Consider the following 23,347-nt stretch of genomic DNA (forward strand, 5'->3'; position numbering starts at 1 on the left):
TTTTGTAAAGAACCTTGTCTTGGTAGAAAAGCAAACAGGTTGTTTCGACGGATCAATATAGAAATTATAGAAATCCAATTTCTGGAATTTCCCTGGAATCATGGTTATGATGCCTGTCATGATAAGCGATTCAAATGTAGTCATACTTTTCTGGTGAAGAACTGCAAAGGTTAATATTCATGTGTTCTAGATTTGTATGATGTGCATTGCATGTTTTAGTGTGAAACTCCGCAGGAAGAAAAGTGGTGTATTGTTGTTGGAACTGACCCTTCTGGCCATGGGATGACTGAATTTTTTGTCCTACTTAGAAAGGCATCTTGAAATTCACGAGTCTTAAGGTAGCTGTAGCTAGTAGCTATACATCCAATTCTCTGGATTTTTCTCCATCTGTTAGGTAGCTGGGAAACACAACTTGAATTAATTTGCAAGCCTTGAACTAGTGGAGTTTCTGTGCAGAAGCATTTGTAGTTATAGACATTCATACCTCTTGTGGTATAGATATATCTCTTGCAGACTCTAAAAATAGTTTGTACCATTATGCTGCTTCTGTACCTCACTGCAGACTGAGAATTCAAAAGGTTCCATTGACACTTTGAAACTAAGCCTGCTCACTTCAGTTGTTGGAAGATTCAGCTTGGCTCAAGAAGACACTGGGTCCCGCCAATTGCCTAAAGTTGTTACTAAATAAAGCATAACTCACTAGCTTTCAGCAAACACCTTCTGTGTTGGGTGAGGTTCAGAAAAAAAAAACCCAACTGGTATTGTAAAATAATAATAATAAGAAATAATAATAAAAACCCCGAAAGGCTCTGTTTCACATTTTGAGGGAAGGACTGAGATCTCCCCCTCCATACAGTAATCTAATAAAATGCATTACGTTTAGTGGTAGGAGCTTTGGAAAGGTTTTTCTTAACCTCTTGATGTTAGGAATCCTCATTAAAATGTGCTAATGTAGATATGAAAGCTCTAAGGAGGCCCATGTCAAGGGATAAAATACCATAGCTGTGAATAACACAGCTTGGTGCTTGCTTAAATCACAGAGAAAGCGGAGGAGGTGTACATTCTTATATCTCTATGAGATATTAAAAATACCAGAAAAAATGTCTGTAGTGCTGAAATACCTGAAGAATGGCTAAGGCAACAGACTATATATATGGATGGAAAAAATATGGACTATATGTTCAGGCCAGCATTCCATATATATTAAGATATATATGTGGAGTCCTGGGCTGAAGTCCATGTCCCTTTGTGTGCCACCAGACCAGAATATATAATCCTGTAAAACAATTAGTGTGTAATGGGATTTCAGGCTTAAACCAGGAGTTTTACTTTTCTGAGGCTGGGTTATATTCTCATAAGCTATCTAAGACTGTAGGTCTAAATCAGCAGTTCTCAAACTGTGCTCTGGGTAGCCCTAGGGCTTTCAAGTGGTGCTCAAGGACTCTGTGGGCACCCCACCTCCTCTAGGTTCACACAAATACTCTCTATCCATCTGCCACTGTCCCAGCCCATGCCTGATATATACATTATATATAATATATTATATATAAAAATATTTATTAGTGCTCCATTAGAAACACTTGCCTCAAAAAGGGTTTCATGGCTGAACAAATTGGAGAACCCCTGTTTTAGATCATACATAGATGGAAAATAGGAACTGGTAACACCAGCTATTACAGCAGTCAGTATGCAGTCTCTGGACTGGCATGAACTCTTACAAAAACTAAGAGTCTACCTTAGTACTGTTATATGACAAAGGGTGTTCTGCTATTATTACTATTACTATTACTATTACAAAGCCTGGATGGCATCTGTTGGGGGTTCTTTGATTGTGTTTTCCTGTGTGGCAGAAGGGGGTTGGACTGGACAGTCCCAGTGGTCCAATATTAAAACATGTTGCTTTACATGTCAAATCAAGACACTGAACATTTATAGAGATGACACCACTCTGACTAGCCATAAAGAACTATGGGAAATTTCAAATTTCATTTTGATGATACGGATTTAGGTGTCATGTGAAAGCTGTCTTATGTATTTTTATGGCCTTGACATTTACCCCTTTCCTGATTATCTTATCTTCTTGCTTGCTGGAACTCAAGCTAGATGCCAAAATATTGTATCTACTTATATGGGCCAGCTCAAGATGTAAGATCTCCAGGGGAGCGTTTTTTCATAGTCACATTTGGTGAGACTCTGAAGAAAGTCCTTTCAGTGGCTGCTCCCAGGCTGTGGAACTCCCTTCTGTGGCATGTCTGGTTGGTCTCCTCTTTCTACCAATAGATGAAGACTTTTCTATTCAGGAAAGTCTCTGAATCTTAGTTATGATGCAGTAGTGAAGTCATGTGCTGTATGTTAAGTCTTTCACTCATCATTACTTTTTCAATGTTTTTCACTATTATAAACCATTTTTAAAAATAATATTATTTAATTCATTTTTTAGTTTGCAGGCTAATATTTTACCTTGATTACTGTAGTATGCCCTATGTGGGGCTGCCCTTGAAGAAGACTCAGAACTTGCAGTAAATGCAAAGTGCAAAAGCTTGACTGGAGATCATATAAACGGAGCATCTTAAAATGATTGCATTAGTTTCCAATATGCTACCAGCACGAATTCAAGGTACCTGCAATGACATTTAAAATCCTATATGGCTAGGGACTTTGATAATTGAGGGAAGGCCTTCCACATATTTATTTATTTATTTATTTACTATATATTTGTATACTGCCCTTCTCAACCTTCTGGCGACTCGAGGCAAAATTCAATGGTGGAAGGCTCCTCCTTCTCCCACCAATGTTGGGTTATGGGAGAGAGTTTTCATAGTCATGGTAATCCAACTATGGAATGCTTTTCCTTTGGAGACTTGACTGGAACCAATGACTGGCTATTCATTGAAACCTTTGTGCCCCAATAACTCATTCAAAATATGGTGTACAACTACATAACTTTACATCTGTTTTTAAGTTGTTGTTGCAGTTTAATATGGTTTCAATTTATTTTAATGCATTATGTAGGCCACTGCTTCTTAAACTACGGATCTCTGATCTGAAATGGAATTCCTTTAGCTAAAAGCTGGAGCCCCAAAAATTTACACAAATCTGTTGTGCAGTGTTTAGTGTTTACAGTGGATGCTGCAGAAGATGCTTTGGCTATACTTCATAAAAAGAAAAATCAACCTGTTTAGCAAATGCTGATTTGTTATCAGTCAACGTTTGAGTTTTATACCTCTTCTTTGATATAGGATGGGGTAAAAAATGTTTTAATTTTAAAAATACTGCTAAACTTTTATTAAATGTAGGGTGTTCGGTATCCTGTCCTGGGAGAAGAGTGGGTTATGAAATACATACATACATACATCTACTCCAAGTTTCAAGTCATGGATTGCAGGGACCCTCAGCTTTAGCCAAGCAGAGCCTGGAAAATTACTTTTAAAAAGATAAATCTAGTTATAGCTATCTACATCAATGATAATTAGGTACCCCAAGCTTTGAATCAAATATTCGTCTTGACTGTAATAGACTGATGGATATCAGTGGAATTAAGTTAGCTGTGACCTATGAGTCCAATTTAATTCGGTATGTCTGATCTAAATTGGGCAAAGATATGTTTTAGCCTCATGACACAGACTTAGTTGTAATAAATTTTGCAGGCTTGTAAAGCACCCTCTTTCAGCCTAGTCCTTCCCAAATGTTTTGGATTCCATCCCCCAGCTTTCCCAACTTCATGCTTTATGAGAATGGTGGAAGTTGATGTTCAAAACATTTGAAGGTCATGAGTCTGAGTAAGTTGTGCTTTGGAATGTCTCATTTTAGTTGTCAGCCAGACTAATATATATTGGATTGCTTAGGATTGATCCAAACGGTCAGTCAAGTTCATTACAGGGCCGAGGGAATTATCTCAGGTATGAATTATGAGACATTTCAGGAGAGATAGTCCCAGTAAGAGTTCAGCTCTATGAAAATCTTTTGAACATTCCTGTTCTGTCCATCAAGGACTCCAAAGACAGCTGCCACATGTCAGGAGTGACAGTGATGTGAGCAGAAATGTATTACTTCATTTTGGTTCTTGTGTGAAAACATGATATATTGATTCATTCCAAATTGTTTTGGATGCGGAGCATTTGAGGCTTGTAAAAGTTATGAATTAAGGTCCCTAAAATATAAGCGTTTAATATGAATGAAATTCTCAGACAGTGTAGGAACTATTAGTATGGAACAATAAATCTTGTCAAACCCAAGGTACTTTCATGTCTGTAAAAAATGAAGGTCACATGATAACACTGTTCAGGGAAGGATGTAAGACATTTGCAAAGATTGATTGGAGTGTGAACTTCACACCGATATCTTTTTGACAATCTCATGTTCTTATGGGGCTTCCAGCTCTAACTCCATTTTGTCTTTAATGACACTAAATTACTTCTGCACTATTTGATAATTACATTAATCTCTTCCTTTCTGAGGCTGTTTCCAATGAGATAAATTCACTATATGGTCCACATTTTCTGTGATTTATTTTTCTAATTTATATATGAAAAACTGGTCTGTAAAGATAAAGGTAGTGCTCCGTGAAACAGTCAAGCTGGAAGTCTTGGGTTTCTCCTGATTTATAGCCTAATTTTTAAGATTTTCCGTGGCAGTTAATACACTGCCCTGCAAATCTAGCACAACATCCTAACAAATGACAGTAAATTGACAAGGCCAAAGCTTTCTAAAGATCTTGCAGGCTGAGCAACTTATATTTGGTCATGACAATTAATTTACTGAATTTATTGTGACCCCCTATATACACTTTCATGAAAGTAAGTACTGTTGAACTAAATTGGGATTAGTTCTCAATAGGGAAGGATAGGATTTCACTATTAGTTGACTGATCAGGTAAAACAATTGGATTTATTTATTGTGTCAGAAGTGAATTGAGGGTACAGTTATAACGTATTTAAGAAAACACAAACATCGTTAAAAACTTGGCATTATGCTGGATTTCCTTTGACCAGAAGCTGGCCACTTAGATTGCCTCTGGTGTTACTGTGAGAAGGTCCTCTATTGTGCATGTGGCAGGGCTCAGACTGCATTGTTGTAGGTGCTCTATGGTTTGCTCATCTCCACACTTATGTCATGGCCCCATTTCTTAAAGTTAGCTCTGCATCTCATGGTGCCAGAACGCAGTCTGATCATTGCCTGTCAAGTCACGCAATCTTCTGTGTGCCCAGGAGGGAGTACCAGCCAGAACCTGATTAATTGTTATTCATATTATGTCTCATCAGTGGCCAAGTTGGGAAGAGATGATGGGACTGCCAGTTCAATACAATCTGGAGAATTGCATGTTATCACTTAACTAATGAAAGGGATTAAATTGAGGGAGGGCATATCAACAGGACCAGTTTGTGACAACAGAAGGAAAAACAGGAACATCTATCTTCTTGACGTTTAAGTGCTGGGAGCCAGAGTTGGACAAGGACCACAGAAGACAAAGTTTCCAATCCCCAATGAGCCATGAAAACTCACTGGTTGATCTTAGGCAAGCCACTCTCTTTGCCAAAGAGGAAAGTGATGGCAAACCTCTATGTAAACTTTGTCAAGAAAACAACATGGCAGAATCTCCATGTGTTAGAGGTGGCTTGAAGGCACACAGAGGCATCAACCATAATACAGCTGTAGAAACAAGGGTTGATGCAACTATACAAGTGCTTGGTTTTAGAGCAGAGAGCAGTATTTATTGGCATCAGCAACCTGTGCTAACAGCAATATATCTATTCAGCTAACCAGGTATTGCTCCTTGTGAGCTTCCGGGTAAGAGTTGAATTTTTCTCTGGCATTCTGTAATTATTGGGGGATTTCCTAGCCAACTTTGACAATGCCAGCTGTTGGCTACTACAAGAATACATCATGCAATATTGCTCAGTGATTTATCTGGTCAGAAAATCATTGGCCCTTTGCCATAATTTTTTTTGTTGGATTCTACGACCCATCAAACCCAACCAACCTGAGCAGTGGTGATGGACGATGGGTCTAGCAAAATCAAGAATACCACAGGTTCCTTGTCTTTGCTAAAGTAGTTTATTTTTTATTTAGTCTATTTATACCTCATTCTTCAGCCACAAAGGCTCTCACAACAGTTTAAAAATCACTAATTTGCCCTCAGGTTTACAACCTATAGCCCTTAATGCCATTGGTACTCAGAATGGTGAAAACATCTATCACATTCCCACAGTTGTCGGACGAGATTAACAGTGGGTGGCAAACCATTTTAATAGGAACATGTCTACCATTAGTATACTTCTAATTGAGAAGTTGCTAACAAGCCTTTCACAGGTTTTCTATATAATACAATTTGAAAAGCATTGTGTGGGAGGAAATGGAAATGAAAATAATATTAAAAATGTCCATTTGTTTCCCTAACTACAAGTGAGTATAATTTACTACACTGCAATTAAGTTCCATCATCTCCTGGAATGAAGTGAGTACCCAGAACTGACCATTTTTGATATTTGCTCTCAAGATTACAATTATAATTATTAATGATATTCCTTTAAACCAAATTGTGAATCAAACAAAAAATAATTGATTGGGGTTTGGCTGAATTGAAGCCCACATGTTTAAGAAAAAAAGATGAGAATCCTAGCTGACTTCAGGTTATATTTTGTCATATATCCATGGCTATTAGGTTTGTGTATGAACTGAAACACATGCCTCCCAAAAACAGGCAGATGCCCAAATGAGCATTTTTGGTCCGCAGCCAGAAAATGTGGCTCAATCTGGCCCATTGGTGGCAATAGGGGGGACGAGGTGTCTTCACAGGCTCCCCTTCCCATCATTTTTTAGGACTATCGGATCAAAATTGCCACACTCGAAGGGTACATCAACCACTGCTGGTACACCAAGCTTCATAAATTTGGATCATCTCCTGATTTTTAGGATTTTTTTACTTTCTCAAAATAAGATCTCCCTTGCCATTACAGGCATCTGAAGAAGCCAAAGGAGCTGAAGGGAAATGGCCTAAACGAATCTGTTCACAAGTCTAATTGCTATTGCTTAATGGCAGAATGAGCCATAGAACCATAGAGTTGGAAGAGACCTCATGAGGCATCCTGTCCAACTCCCTGCCAAGAATCAGGAAAATAGCATTCAAATCACCCCCGACAGATGGCCATCCATACTCTGCTTAAGAGCCTCCAAAGAAGGAGACTCCACCACACTCTGGGGCAGAGAGTTCCACTGCTGAACAGCTCTCACAGTTAGGAAGTTCTTCTAATGTTCAGGTGGAAACCCCTTTCCTGCAATTTGAAGCCATTGTTCCACATCCTTGTCTCCAGGGCAGCAGAAAACCAGCTTGCTCGCTCCTCCCTATGACTTTCCCCCACATATTTATACATGGTCATCATGTCTCCTCTCAACCTTCTCTTCTGCAGGCTAACCATGCCCAGCTCTTTAAACCACTCCTCATAGGGCTTGTTCTCTAAACACTTGATCATTTTAGTCGCCCTTTTCTGGACACATTCTAGCTTGTCAATACCTCCCTTCAATTGTGTTGCCCAGAATTGGGCACAGTATTCCAGGTCTGGTTTGAACAAGGTAGAATAGAGGGCCAGCATGACTTGGATCTAGACACTTTACTCCTATTTATGCAGGCCAAAATCCCATTGGCTTTTTTAGCTGCCACATCACATTGTTGGCTCATGTTTAATTTGTTGTCCACAAAGATCTCAAGATCCTTTTCACACATACTGCATCCCCCATTTTGTATCTTTGCATTTCATTTTTTCTGCCTAAGTTAAGTACCTTCCATTTGCCCCTGTTGAACTCCTGACTTGCCTGAACAAACCAAGGGAAGTTAGAATTTTCTGTGCTACCTGCTGTATGGTATACAGAAATGTTCCCTGTATGCAGAAGTCCATATTTTATAGTCTTTTAACTAATGTTTCACCATTCTTCTAATGATGGAAAGATGATGCCATAGTCATGAATGTCCATATTGTGATGTGCTGATAAACTGTAGGATTTTATTAATGATGTGTTTTGAGAATGAATATTTCATAAAGGAAAAGCAAGAGCATTAGCTCCTTTGAATATAAGTAAGATTTAAAAAGTAAGATACAGAATTTTGGGGTCTAACTATGAGTTGTTGTTGAGGGCATGGCTGTAGGGGCTTTCATGTTGAGCTGCAGTCCTTCAACATGCACCATGTTTTATTGATATGGTAAACATTTTTTTCTGGTCCTAATTCCACAGTCGAAGAGTGGGAATTGAATGCCCCACCATTAAATATTCTACCTAGGCCATTGAAAGTTGTAGTTTAGGAACATCCATTGAACTACATAATTCCCTTCCCTGCCTAGACATTTTACTTTGGAGGATATTAGTGTTAGTCCACCATTTTATTTCTATGCACATTTAAAAATCAGCATAAATTTTCCAAAGAGAGAAATGAAACTCGGTAGTTTGGTTCAAATGGAAATTTTACTACAATTATCAGGGCTTGTGGCATTAACTGGAAGGAAATCAAGACCCATTCATTAAGTCAATGGCATTTTCCCTCGCTCTTTCGTACCATTCACTGCATGTATTGTTAATATTTTTCATTATCGTCAGCTGATGGAAAAGAAAAGACCTTAAGGCCAGATGGAGCATGTCTGTTGATTTTTAACAATAACAAAGATTCTTGTAGATTATCTGTTTTGTGCATTTTTTTAGTCTTTGGGTTTTTTTCCCAGAGAAAATTGTGATAGCACCTTATTTTCGTGGATCATACTCATTATCGATAAATTATTATTATTATTATGCTTTGCTACATGAGGTTATGATAGAACTATTTATATTGACTATTTTTTACTGTTATTCAAATTGATTGCACATCCTTCTTCACTGTCTCACTTTCTTTTATAATAATAGAATATCTGTGAATCAATAGAAACTGTTAAATTAAAAGACTGCATCCCTGGAGGACATTTAGAGACCAAAGAAATTATTCTATTCAAAGGGAAATATTACTCTGCCACACAGCTAACATTTGTAACCTTTGGTCCTCTGTTGGAAATTCAGATTGAAAATTATTTTATTCTACTAATAAAAATAATGTGGACAAAAATAGATCTTTTCATTTTTTTTTATATCTCAGCTTTTATATGTTTTGTTCACTGCTGAAATTAACAATTGACCAACAAAAATATTTGGGTCAGGATCCTTTCAGATATTGCCAGAGTGTACATTTCCACAAATATATTTATGCTTCAGGTTCAGGTGATTAGCACAGTTAGAGGCCATGTTTTTGTCAGGGGGGAAATGATGCCTAGGCACCATCTAGCTAAACAGTCCGGAAGAACACTCAGAGTCTGCAAGGAATTTTCATTTTCCCACATACAACATTCCAAGTAGTATTTATATTGGTGCACTATCAATTTTCCTAATATAAATATCCAAGTGATTTTGACCTTACTCTCTTTGGATGATCCTTATCTTCCAGGATCTTTATTGGATCCCTGTTAATAATCAGACTTTCATAAAATATGACCCATCATAGAAACATAGAATCAAAGAGTCTGAAGAGGCCCACAAAGGCATCCAGACCAACTCCCTGTCATGAAGGAATGCACAACCAAAGTATCACTGATAGTTGGCCATCCAGTCTATGCTTAAAACCCCACAGAAAAAGAGACTCCACCACACTTTGAGGAAGCATATTCCACTGTCAAACACCCTTACTTAATCCATTGCTCCATGCCCTGGTCTTTAAAGCAGCAGAAAACAAGTTTGGCCCCTTCTCAGTATGACATCCTTTCACATATTTAAACTTGGGTATCATGTCCTCTCTCAGCCTTTTATTTTTCAAGCTTATTATACCCAGTTTCCTATGCCATTCCTTATAGGGCTTGACGACGATCTCACTGATCGTTTTGGTCACCCTTCTCTAAACGTGGTCCATCTTGTCAATGTCTTCCTTGAGTTGTGGTGCCAGAACTGGATACAGTACTCCATATGGGGTCTAACCAACACAGAACAGAGGGAGATTATGGCTTTCCTTGATCTAGATGCTTCATGATGCTTCCTAATGCTTCTCGGAGGGTTTTGGGAAGATGTCAAGGATGGAAGGATAGTGTGTTGTACTGTTAGCCAATTGGTCCCACTATTCAGATACTTTTTTAAAAGTAACACACCCACACACATCTATAGTCACATATTTGTGAACACTTTGGAACTATCAGCTAAGTTCAATATTGGAATGATGGTGGCAATTGAAGTACATTCTCTCTTCCCTTCTTAGTAGACCATTATGTGACCCAAACCCTCTCTGTGAAGATTTGTTCTGTCTTCAAGAGCCAGTTTAGTAGTTCATAGTCACTGTGAACTTCAACTCAGCTCCATGTAAACAGTCCTGTTCCAATCTTGCTGGATTTTGCTATTTCTTGCCATTGGAAGTCTTACATTTAAATATGACCTACAAATGTAATTAATTACTTTTAAAAAGCTTCTTCCCAGGCTCTGGATGACCACAACTTGCCCACTGTTATTATTGAAATAAAACTGGCATTGTAAAGGGATCTCAGTTATGAAATACAAAATCAAACTTTCCCAATTAAATGAGAGGTAGAATTTAAGAATGGATTGGACAACCATTCTTGGTTTATTAAAAGCATGACAGTGCTGCCAGGAGTAAGAAGATATATATTTGATCTGAATCCATCCTGTAGCTGTCTTTTGTGTCCCAAAGTATGCACCCTCAGTGATTCCCTAAAGCCACCTGAAAAGAAATGTCTTTGTGGTATAGTTTTTGCCTTAAAAGCAGTCCCCTCCCTCCACGGCTAAAAATATCCTTTTTCCAATGTGGTAGTTTGAGTCTAACCACCAACTCCCTGAAAATCTAACAAAAATGTGAGAAGAAATGATGTAATATCACTCCATGCAGTTGCATGAGACAGTGCAGGACACAGGGGATTGTGAGTGTAAAAAATGGCCCCTAACCTTACTCCATATAGTTTTCTATCCCTATTGTATACCACTGCCTGATGTGTAAGATTAAAATATTAGTTGGGAACAGAAAGTTAATTTAAATGCTTTATGTTTCTAATTGGTATGTGTGTGGGGGAAAATCCAAATCTCATGAGTGTTTAAGCTGAGGCACACTACGCTTGTCAGAGGACACTGGTGGTTTGAAAAGATACGTCAGAGGAAATGTTGGCACGTCTTGAGGGAACGCATACTCACCAAAATCACATGTGATGAATAATGTTAAGGGGGTAAACAACGCTGAGCATTGCATACTCAGGAGGCCTTCTACGTCAGATGTGTAGCAATTGATGGGATGAGGGTTGCACATTGAAATGTGACAATTGAACCATATGCTTTGAAACAGAATGCAGTTATTCAAAATTTGGCAGTTTTACTTAAAAAAAGAACTCAACAATCTTCTTTTTGACATTTATCCTGAGCAATCTTTATGATAAGAACTAAAAAAGAGATGTGACATATGGTAAGGAGGGATGACACTAGCTCGATGTACACCCAAGTTTAAATATTTGCTTATCTGTACAGCTCCCTGGGTGGTCTTGCACCAATCCGTCTCAGTTTATTCTATCTGACAGATTAGATTGGATAATGCCATGAATACCATTCCAATCTCTTTGGAGGAAGGATGGCTTACATATCCAATAGATAAATCTAATTTTGAATAGGATGGATTGATTTTTCTTAGTAATCAAGTTACTGTGTGTTGTGTTTGTTTGCTCCATTATTTTTTAAAATGGAAATTCACTCACTTTAGGAATTAGTGAACAGAAACAAAGCTAATGTTTCATTGCTAATGTTAGCGACATCAAAATATGATTATATTACATATTAATTGATTCCATTAACTGCAGGTATAAAGTAACCACAGAAAAATTGAAAGCATGCCAAATACCTTTGCATCATTTTTTAAAAGAATGATTTATGAAGATTTGTGTAGGTTTCGAAGCAAATGTTAGAACATTGCTTATGCTATGTTTTCATATATTTCAGCTTGATCATTTTTGATTCATTACCACTGCATAGTTATTTTTACATAAAAAAAATCTGGAGTGGAAAAATGCAATCTCAGCATCCTTGAATTGATTTTTTAATGGAATATTAGAAAGCTCACTGAATAAATTGCTCAAAGAAAATGTAAAATTATACCAGAGTGATGACTGTACTTGCATTAAGCTTTTTTGAAATTAATTAGAGTAATGGCATTGTGGCACCAACACATGACAGAAAGAGACAAAACACAGTTACTGGATAAGCAGAGCTACGTTTGGTTCAATATTAACAGGAGAGTTCTGCATATAACTCAGCAATGCAGAAAGTCGTTGAAATAAGAGCCAGACTACAAGGTGGTCCCTACCCATGGTGCTGAATCTTTCAGGTGACCAGGGTTCAGCATGTTGGCTAGATCCTTTGAACTTCAAACTAAAACCTTTGGGGTGTTGACTGCATCATAGACATGCATACATATACCCCACTGTCCATTTCTTCATCCGTAGTAGCTGGGAAAAATCTTACCATGTCTTACCATGCTAATCAAGGTGGCCAATTGAAGCATTCACACCTAGCTCCAACAGGCAAGAGTTCTTTCTCCCACCCTGGACATTTCACAGATATATAAACCTATATTTCTTAGTTTCCAACAGACCTCAACCTCTGAGGATGCTTGCCATAGATGCAGGTGAACATCAGAGGAGAATGCTTCTTGAACATGGCCATACAGCCCGAAAAACCTGCAACAACCCCGTGATTCTGGCCATTAAAGCCTTTGTGAATACAAAGTAACATGTAGTTTTAGATTTCAAACTATGAGGGCCTCCTAAAAATAATCCACATTTCCAGTGATGGTACCTAATAGTTTAAAGCTTGAGCATGTCCTAATTTGGCCCTAACTGTGTGTTCCATTCAGCAGAGAGAGGCAGAGATTAAAAGGACTATACTGATATCTATGGCTACTTTCCATTTTGAATGGTTACTTTGCAAAGTAATATAAAAACTGTTTTGAATAATTTCTGTGTCTGTAATTAGAAATGTGTATTCCCTGAATTTTCTTTTTGCTTTTGAAGCCATTCAGTGGGATGCTCCTAGCACTTTTCTTATGTTTGAGGATTTTCTACTTCCTTCCCATGTAAGGAATAATTGTGAAAAATATGTATAGTAGTGACTTTTAACAGATAACTTTCCAAGCACTAAAGGGAAGCCACATATAGTTACTCCACACTTCCTCCTCACAATCCTGACAACTTCATTGTGTGGCCATGCCAAGCAATCCTCAAAGTGAGCTCTTTTCCTGTCCCATGGGTATCGCAGACGTGAGAGGTCAGCTGGTTATAAGTTTTGTCTTTTTACCACCATTTCTTCATATTCTTACAGGCAGCTGTTCAAAAAGTCATGCAAATACCTTGCTCATTAAAGATAGCCTAGGGTCTAAGAAATGGTTGTTAAGCAGGAAGTCTATTCAACAGCTATTCAAATGTCATCACTTTTTCTGAGTGGCCTTAGGCAACTTAATCAGAAAAGACATCTTCGAGTTGTATGATCGACAACTTGATTGAAGTATCAATGAAAAATGTGACAGGAGCAGAAAAGAATGCAAAATCTATGTAAGGTGATCATTAGGAAACAGCTAAAACATAATGGCTAGTAGCATAATATCTTTATGTAAATCTATAGTGTGGCCACATTTAGAAAACTGTAGTAGTGTTAGAATTTGGGAATCACCAAATAGGTAATGGTGCTCCATGCAGTCAGTTCGGCCACATGGCCTTGGAGGCATCTACAGACAGTACCAGTGCTTTGGCTTAGAAATGGAGATGAGCACCACCCCTCAGAGTCGGACACGACTACACTTAACGTCAAGGGGAAACCTTTACCTTTACCTTATTTATTTATTATTTTATTTAAAACATTTATATTCTACCCTTCTCACCCCAAATGGGTCTCAGGGTGGAGCACAGCATATAAATGGCAAACATTCAATGCCGGCACAAAAGCAAACTATAAACATACATAAACACGAAAATCAGTTATCTTCACGTTTAAAACCATCTCAAATCATCCATATTGAATCTAGTCAGCAGGGTAAAGTTTCCTATTGCTACCTTACCTCATTGTCCCAAAGGCTTGGTCCCACAGCCAAGTTTTTACCATCTTTCTAAAGGACAGGAGGGAGGGGGCTGATCTAATCTCACTAGGGAAGAAGTTCTAAGAATTTAGTGCCATTTAGAATCCATTTCCTGATGTTTCTAATAATCAATGGTGATAACAAATTATTGTTAAAATATGATATTCAAACAGGGGATGGAAGTGGAAACAGGAGTAAACAGAGAATTAGGATGATTGTTTCTGTGACAGAAACTTAGGCATGTTTCAAGCTCAACTGCTGTAACTAAGTAATTAAAGTAATGGGAATTGGGGAGATATGCCAGAGGCTTCATGAAAAGATTGGCTTTGAGGAAAGGGAAAAACTTAGATAAATATCCACAAGGATAAACTAAAATCACCTAGAGTTATGTGCAGTATGTCCATATGAATGAATTTAGATAATGTAATGGAGATGGAAACAAGAACCTTGCCTATTGGCACAGTATATACCCTTTATAAAATGGGTAATAAAGAACTTAATATGCTGAAACAGTCAAAAAGGATACATTATGCTGGTGAACACAAAGTTTGGTGCCTCAAATGTTAGCCCTGGTTCTGGATATATTTGACTGCTGGTCCTAAAATGGCACCAGTTTTCCCCTAACAGCTCTAGTACTTGTGATACAGAACATAATGTCCTACTATACCAATCATCATCTGCTCACTCATAGAAAACCATGATAACAATATCTAAGAAGCTAGAGCTGATGAGGTGTATCAAATGCAAATTTCACAATCAGAACCCCAAATAACCCCAGGAATAGGCCTAAAAACCAAGACACCGAGATTTTGTTTTGTTCGGCTGTGTTATCTGTCTGTTTCTACGCCTTGTGGAGTCAATGGCAAAATTTTCAAAATAGTCATTATAAAGCAAGAGGCCAGCTTGCTCAGAGGCAAAAGACTTCATCAGGTAGGCAGGGGGTAAAGTGAGGGAAAGGACTGGGTAACCATCCTATCTTATTTTCTGGCAGGGTCTGTCTTTGGGTATGGCCAGACATCCCATGACCTTTACCTATTTTCTTTTTACTTTCCCTTGCATTCTCCAATTTCTGCAAGCAGGAGTCAGATAACACCCTACTACTGAGAAGGGAGTTTTTTCTCCCTAGTAGCATGGTGGCAAAATGCAGTACCATGGGCAGTCACAGGAATTGGCTATGTGTCGTGGGATGATCTCTGTGGGATTCCATTTCACCAGCATGTGAAAACAGAAATAACACAAGGGCAAACATCTATGTGATGAGGTTAATAGTGAGGCAGTTGGTCTGGCAAAATGGTAACATTGCAGCTTCCCATTAGTTTAACAGACTGACCCAAAACAGCACATTCAGCATTAAATATTGTTCGAAGAGGAACCTGAAGATATCTGACATTAGATAGCAGTGACTAGCAGCTTTTCAGCATAACAGTTTCTAAGCAATTAAACCATTGGATTTCTGGAGTGACATCGATAAAGAATTTTAGTGACTTTTACATCCAAGTAAGGACTGGAGCCTGTTTGGCTGTAAAAAGGACCAGGATCCAATCCTTACTTGGATGTAAGACTCACTAAATTGGAGATGTACATTACTGGTGTCTGGGATCCCTTCCACACAGCTGAACAAAATCTCATATTTTCTGCTTTGAATTGGAATGTATGGCAGTGTGGACTCAGATAAACCAGTTCAAAGCAGATATTGTGAGTTTTTCTACCTTAATATTCTGGGTTATATGACTGTGTGGAAGGGGTCTGGGAAGCCACATGGAAGATCAAACTGAATGCTAATGACAAATCTGGAACACTGGCCTATGCCATTTTTCTCCTTCTTCTGTTGCAAAGTATTTCAGCAACTTTAACCCACTTTATATTGGTCCTTTGATTCCAACTTGAATGAAACCTTTCTAAGGCTATTTTCCTTCCTAGGAAATGACTTGAAATTGATTTTTACCCTGATATGCTACAACGCTGAAGTAAGATAAAAAATCTTTGTCTAATAAATGCGTAGCGAGGCTTTGTTGGCCGTCAGAGTGCTGTGACATTCTAGAGTATTGATTTTTGCAAAGCGAAGGTGTGACAAAGTAGCGGTAACGGGACAGCAGGGAATTGGGATTTGAATTGTACACCAGGGCTAGCCCTCGCTTTACTTAGAGCATGATAGGCATTTTGAAGCCACAGTGATAACTGTCATCTCCCGTTGTCTCTCCCGCATAAATTTAGAAGACTGCGTGAGATTTTGTATTACACATCTTCAGACGGGGCCAGATGAATGCATGTTTTTCTGACTTAAAAGAGAACATTTTTCCCCTGGTCCTTCTGCATCTTCTTGCAGAATTGGGTAGGAAGGAGAGTAATAGGGGGATTTCACAAAGGCTTTAAGTGTCAGAGCTCTTTTTACCTCTTGATTTCTCCAATCTTGTCCACTGTGAGGAGAAAGGCACTGTAGATAGGAGCAGATGCATAACTGTCCCTGTTCCTAAGCTCAAGTATAAAAGATACCAATCCCCTCATTCCCTGCCTCTCATGTATCCCCTTTATCACACCAGTAAAAAAGTACATTGAGGAAAATATATTGGGAATACAGATAACAGTAAAAAAGGGCATTGCAGTCTATTATGCCAACTCTGAAATGGCCTTAATTTTTCTATGCCTGTGTTTCTCAAACTCTGCTCCTCCAGGTGTTTTGGACTTCAGATTCCAGAAATCCCAGCCAGCTTACCACCTGTTAGGAATTGTTCTAGGCTATAATGGGAAGCCTCCTCATGGCGAGGAACACTTTCAACCTTCTAATTCATCATCAGAGACTTACCATCAAGGGCACACACCGCTGATTTTTTTAAAAAAATGTGCCTTTTCATGGGGTCACTGCCACTAAAATTTGAAAAAAAAATGGAATTGTAGAAGGGTTAAATGTTTGATTAGCACAAAGGGTTGTTGATGTGGGAGAGACACATGCAGTGGGTACCAAATGCCCACCACTTTTCTTTCCTTTCAAATGGCTTTGCAGTTAGCCTCCCACCCCAAAAGAGGCTGCCCAGGGAAAGAAATATGGATTGTGCGGAACCTTGTCACAGTAATCATCCTCATCATCCTCATCATCCTCACCATCTCCATCACCATCACCATCATCCTCCATATAACCACTACTTAATAATTTCCATTGGACCCATTACCTGTTTTTACAGTTGGTATTTTTAAGGTAGGTATATAATTTTAAATGCATTTTAATATTTTATCCTAATAAATTGTTTGTTTTTTAAGTCTTATGTGTATACTTTCATCAATGTGTGATATTGTTTTAATGTGTGTTGTTTTGAATATGTTATTGTCCACGTTGAGTCCCAGTATCAGGAGAAAGGAATATAATAATATTAATAATAATCATCATCATCATAGATTGAGAAGAGACTACCACGAGCCATCCAGTTCAATCCACTGCCATTAAGTATTCTTCCTCATCCTTTTCTTCCTCTTCTTCATGTTCATATTATACCACCTGTCTCTCAAAAGTAAGACACCTTGGTCAAGACTCAAGGAGTGAAGGCCACGGGAATATCTGGCATATTACAATGTTCCCATGGCCTTCACTCCTTGAATCCTGATAACTATTATTCTCCAAAGGTCTCTTGCTTCCCTTTCTCCCCTGCAGACCCTATACTTGCACTTGCCTCCAAAAACATATGTGCGATGCCTTCTTTCTTAGACAATTTCCCCTATGAAGCTCTTGGACTATCTCCCTAGATTCTGCATTCTTCCTTATCCCACTCTGTGATACATCCATATAACTGAAACAGCTACTTAATGAAATGAGATAATACCTTGTTGTATTATTTCCCCTGTATCAAATTTTAGACTGTGCTCTGTGGGTTAGGAATCTCTTCCCCTCTTCTCCCTTCCTTTTTCTCACCCTCCTTCTTTCTCTCTCTCTCCCTCTCTCCCTTCCCTCTCTCTCCCTCTCTATCTAGTATATAGTTTAGAATGAGACATTTTGACTCCCAGTAGATTGAGTGATTTCGACTAGCCAGAGGCAACTGGACTTCTTTTCTCACTTCTTCAGTGGAAGCAGTCCTTCTGAATTCCACAGTCTTCTCCTGATTAAATGATTATTGTATGCAGGGGGTGACAGTGGGGCGGGGGATGCTGGATCGAAGCCAAATGATATCTTTAGAAACCAATCATAGGTGTACTAGATTTATGGACTCAAATCCATCTGTCACTGTCAGCTTTTAATTTATGGTAGTATGTTCCTAATATTTTGCATGCTTGGATGCTACTCTGACCTGCAAATGGAAGAAGAAATGTGTTCTATAATATAGGTTTCCCCAGTTTTCTAACAGCATAAGTATTTTGTTTAAGCAGATTTGCTAGGAAATGACAGTTTTGAAAAATTGGAGACAGTGGTTGCTGGAAGCATTTCAGTTCCAGGCAATCTAAATAGTGCAGAGGGGATGAAATATCACTATGTTTTAAAGATGACAGTTTTGTCAAAGATTCTTTTTCATTCTTTGGCTTAAAACAAATTGAGTGAATCAAGTACATCTATTTAAACCATGTGTGTACTCATCGAGGAAAGCACTGCCTCGCATAAGCTTTGCTGCTGAGCGCCCCGGTGATAAAACTGACTTAATAATTGTAAAATGGAAAACCGAAGAATTTTTTAAAAAGAAAATCACTAGTTCAACACAACCATGCATCATGCCAAGCTTTTCTGGAACATGACTATGTAGAGAGTACCTGAGTAGACCTGGTTACAAGTGAGCCTTCATCACAGATTTCCAAGTGGAACCTACAGCAAAATATTGTCATATGTCATTTTGTACCAACAGCAATGTTTTTGTTTAGAACAATTTGGAAGACTGTAAGGGAAAGGATATTTCATGTTATGGGATCAGTATGGAATGCCCCATATTGGGTATTCTATTGATCTGGTGAGAGAAGGTATATTAGATATCTACTATACCCATAACAGACTGATTCCGAGACATCTGACATCCTGTAAAAGGGCCCCAAATTACATACCAAATATTGTGACAATCCACTTCTTGTGGGATAGCACCAATCATCCAGTTCTCGGATCTTCAGATCCAGGTGGCCGATGTGTGTAGCTTTTTATATAGGCCTGGATCCTTTGTCCCCACCATTAGTGTGTCTCACATGATCCTTACTGTGTCTCACATCATTTCCAATGTTGTTGTTGGCTGAATTCTGTCTTTTACTTGAAGAAGCAGCAGTTCTGAGTTTTTTTTAAGAACAGGCAAAAATTGTTCACATTTTTTTAACATCAGGGTCTTTAGGGTGGCTACAAGAGCCCCTTTATGGGCCCTGAGTACTATATGTGTACCACCCTCTGCTTTAAATGTTGCCAAGGCAGTTTACAGTTTTTAGTTTTTTTTTAAAAAAAAGAAACTTGATGGTAGCTGGTATGTTGACGTTTAAAGGTGCTAGTCACTACATTTTAATTGTAGACATATACTGCCCAACATTCAACTGCAAATAAGTTTGGTTTTAATGTTTTAAACTGTTGGCAGCATATAAAGGAGGGATGGTCCTCAGATAGGACCCAGTGCCTACAGTGGGGGCAATGTAGCTCCCCTGAAGCCCACCCAATTGTTTTGAAATGGAGGCAATACATATTTACACACACACAGAAAATGGCTTGAACCTTTAAATTGCACTGGATAGACCACATCAGCTCTGGTTTCTGATACATAACAGATGCCAACCAGTAGTTGCCATCTGCTCATCCACAGAAAACCATTGTAGTAGTAATCTTTCATGGGTAGCCAGCCTCTCCCCTCCCAACATCCCTGTTGCCTTGGCAATGTAAGAGGGTTTCGTGAGACCAGACACTTTCATTGTTGCATGGTTTTGAGGTAATGGTGTAGTAATGGTAAAGTCATGGACCATATATTTTTTGAGGACCACTGGTGGTCCAAGTATTACAGGTTGGGAACCACTGGTATGAATGAACAATTAAAGTAATACAATAAAGTCATTGCTTCTCCGGTATGGGTCTCTTTTCTACTGTATTTACTCAGTGTACACAGTCATTCAAGTAGACTGGTGGGAGGAATACCAGTGGGGATAGCCAATTTGTATCACATCCTTAGCTCAAATTAAGTGGCATGTTGTTGCCACATATTCAGACATCTGTATATGCTGTCATTTCATCAGTTACATCGTCCAGTTTTGGACCATAATATTTCCACCAGCCACACTGATTCATTATCATTTCAAAAGTGATGGCCATTTGAAAGCAGTAGTTTTATGCACACATGGAGCTGGAAGTGAACTGAAATAAAATTAATTGGGAAAGAAAAACTTTGCCAGAAGAGTGGATCCATAAAGTGTAATAAGACATGCACAGCTGACTTCACTAGAAAGAAAATTTAAGCCTTTATCATATCCAGCTCTCCCATGGTCTTCCTGATTGTCTGAAGTCAAAGAAACAAGAATTTTATAATTGCATTTATATATTTGCCCTTTCTCAGAACTCCCTATTAGTATTTCAAATGAGTGGTAGGGAAGGAAATAATATTCAATAATATTTTTAAAGTGTGCCTCTAGTATTGGGAAACCTTAACAGAAATAAGGTCTTTGCAGTTCAGGACTTAATCTCTGTAGAATTTGCACTTGGGTTTGAGTTTTTCTTAATAAAACATAGTGTTTTCTGTGCAACAAACATTTTTGTGTGAATAAAATAACATTCCCTAGAAAGTATTGCTTTCAGTGTGTAAATACCATGCAAATTTTTATGTTTCTGTGAAAATAAGTCCTAAAACGCAAACTGATTTTTTTGGAAAATTTCTCACAATGGGCAGAAAATTGCTGAAATTCCTTGTTGATTCCTTTGGGAATGGTTAGCAAAAAATTACATCCCCCAGGGAATGTGGAAGACAATTTTAGTACAGTGGTGTGCATTTTGGATTATTTTACTCCCAGAATATGTTTTTTTTTCTAACCCAAAGTAACCCAGGAGTCCTAATCACATCCTGTTGTAAAAAAGAAGTTTCCAATGGAGCTGAAATATCCAGATAGGGGCAAAAAAGGTGTTAAAATTGCCTCCTTGTTCCCCTGGGGAATTAGGGCCTCTATTTGAGGCAAGTGTGAATATTGCAATTGATAACCTTAATTAGCACTGAATAGCCTTGCAGCTTCAAAGCTTGACTGCTTCCTGCCTGCGGTGAATATTTCAGAGTGAATAGTAACTTTGAAGAAAGATGGCATTTTGTCAGCATTTTAAAATTATTTTGAAAGTAAAAATAAGGTTTGTTCTTCTTACTTTCTTTTTCTGTTTTTAATAACCAAAAAGTGGGAGCGGGAGGGTGCGCTTAAAACCCAATTGCATAAATAAAATGTTTGTGGATAAAAAGCCAATTATTTGCCTGCATATAAAATCCATATGATAATTCAGCAGTTTAATTAAACCAGTACATCAAGCAATACTTGTAAGACAAAGAAATATATCAAATAAAAAAGATTTCCCCTTTTTAATCCACTACTGTTTCATTAAAGGAATGAAAATATACTGAAAAAAAACTTCAGAAGCATACTTACCCCCCACTATGGAAAAAGCAACCAGCTACTATTTAGAAAGATAATGTAACTGCGAAGTCTGAAGGCTATTGGCCTTGCTTATTTGTATTTTGTGCCAATAGCTAACATTTTTCTGTGTAGTATATTTTGAGACAACTTTTTATGAGGCCTTTTAAAAAATAAACCAAGGCAGAAATAAAATGCAGTGAATTTAAGTCTGAAAAGGAGCAAAACTGGCAATAACTGATATGTCCTTACTTTTATCTCACAAAGAAAGGAATTTCATTGAAGAAGAGTGATCCTGGTATTAAAATAAAATAAAATTAAGGAAAAGAAGGAATACACAACTTCCAGGGGCACGAAAAGAACATTTGTTTCTTCCTAATGAATAAGTGTGTTTTTGTGTGGGTTTGTGTTTGTAGTGGCCTGGCATAAGAGACGTACTTCTTGTTAGTGTTGGCTGGCAGGAATGTGATTGTAAACTCACTTAATGTAATAGAAAGTTGAATTGTACTTCTGTATATATTTATATTCTTAGGAGAGGGACAGAGCTATAACTGTGGTATTGGGATCATTCAGTATTTAGAGCCAACGGTTGCACTAGGGGTCATCTTGCACAAAAGGAGCACCCATTATATAACACAGTATCTTGCATGGTGCCCTGGTATGCAGTGGAAGCCACTATTGGGCATTAGGATGACAACAATAATATATATTTTAAATGTATTGCCCTCCTTTTGGCTCAAGGAAAGTCACAACATAATTAAATACATCTATAAAATCACATATTAAAACATTGTTAAAATGCAATCATAAAAGCATATGTTGAAATGTACACATACTTAAATACATGAGACAAAAGTTAAATCACAATAAACACAGAATGAGATTTAAAAGTCAGGCAGAATGGGTAGGCCTGCCAGAAGAGATAGGTCTTCAGTTGTGTTTCAGATTCCGACAGCTCATTTAACTGTTGGATCTCTTCTGACAGGTCATTCCACAGTCTTGGGGCAGTTAATGAAAAGGTCCTCTAAGTGATGAGTGCCAGTTGAGTTCTGACTGGTTGGAATAGCCCCCCCCCCCCTCCAGAGGACCTCAGTATCAGGGACCGATTGTATGGGATTTGTATTTGTGTGTGTGTGTGGGTGTGTATCAGGAGTGAGAAACTGCAAGTCGCTTCTGGTGTGAGAGAACTGGTCATCTGCAAAAACTTTCCCAGGTGACGGCCAGAAGTTTTACCATCCTGTGAGCGGCTTCTCTCATGTCCCTGCATGGGAAGCTTGAGCTGACAGATGGGAACTCACCCCACTCCCCAGATTCAAACCATTGACCTTTCAGTCAGCAGTCCTGCTGGCACAAGGGTTTAACCCATTGCACTACCAGGAACTCTTATTGTATGGGAGAAGGTGATCCTATAGGTAATGTGGATTTTTTTGAAAAACTATGTAGGGCTTAAAAGACTAACCCCACAGTTTGTACTTTACCTGGAAATTAATTGGCAAATCATGTAAGACTTTAAAGGTCAAACCCAAAACTTTTCCCCAGAAATTAATTGGAAACCAATGGAGTGACTTTAGTATAGTTGTAAATGGCTTGCTCCTGGATGTTCCTGTGTAACTAGTCTGGCTGCCATGTTTTGAACTAATGAGAGTTTCCAAATTTGGTACAGAAATAGCCCAAAGTAAAGCACATTGCAGAAAT

At 38.3% G+C, this 23,347-nt stretch overlaps 1 protein-coding gene across 21 annotated transcripts in view; it reads left to right on the forward strand.

The window, feature by feature from the left end:
- Positions 1–23,347, forward strand: part of PCDH7 (protocadherin 7) — a 453,309-nt gene that overhangs the window by 40,016 nt on the left and 389,946 nt on the right. For 2 of the 21 annotated variants that reach the window (XM_067469004.1, XM_067469003.1), the window contains exon 2: positions 17,118–17,309. The exons of 18 other annotated variants lie outside the window; for them this stretch is intronic. In XM_067469004.1, coding sequence (XP_067325105.1) covers positions 17,118–17,261 — 144 coding nt within the window. In that variant the 3' untranslated portion in view covers positions 17,262–17,309. One more of the 21 variants, XM_060777853.2, reaches the window with a different exon arrangement.

The sequence above is a fragment of the Anolis sagrei genome, chromosome 5, assembly GCF_037176765.1.
Source record: "Anolis sagrei isolate rAnoSag1 chromosome 5, rAnoSag1.mat, whole genome shotgun sequence".
Lineage (NCBI taxonomy): Eukaryota > Metazoa > Chordata > Lepidosauria > Squamata > Dactyloidae > Anolis > Anolis sagrei.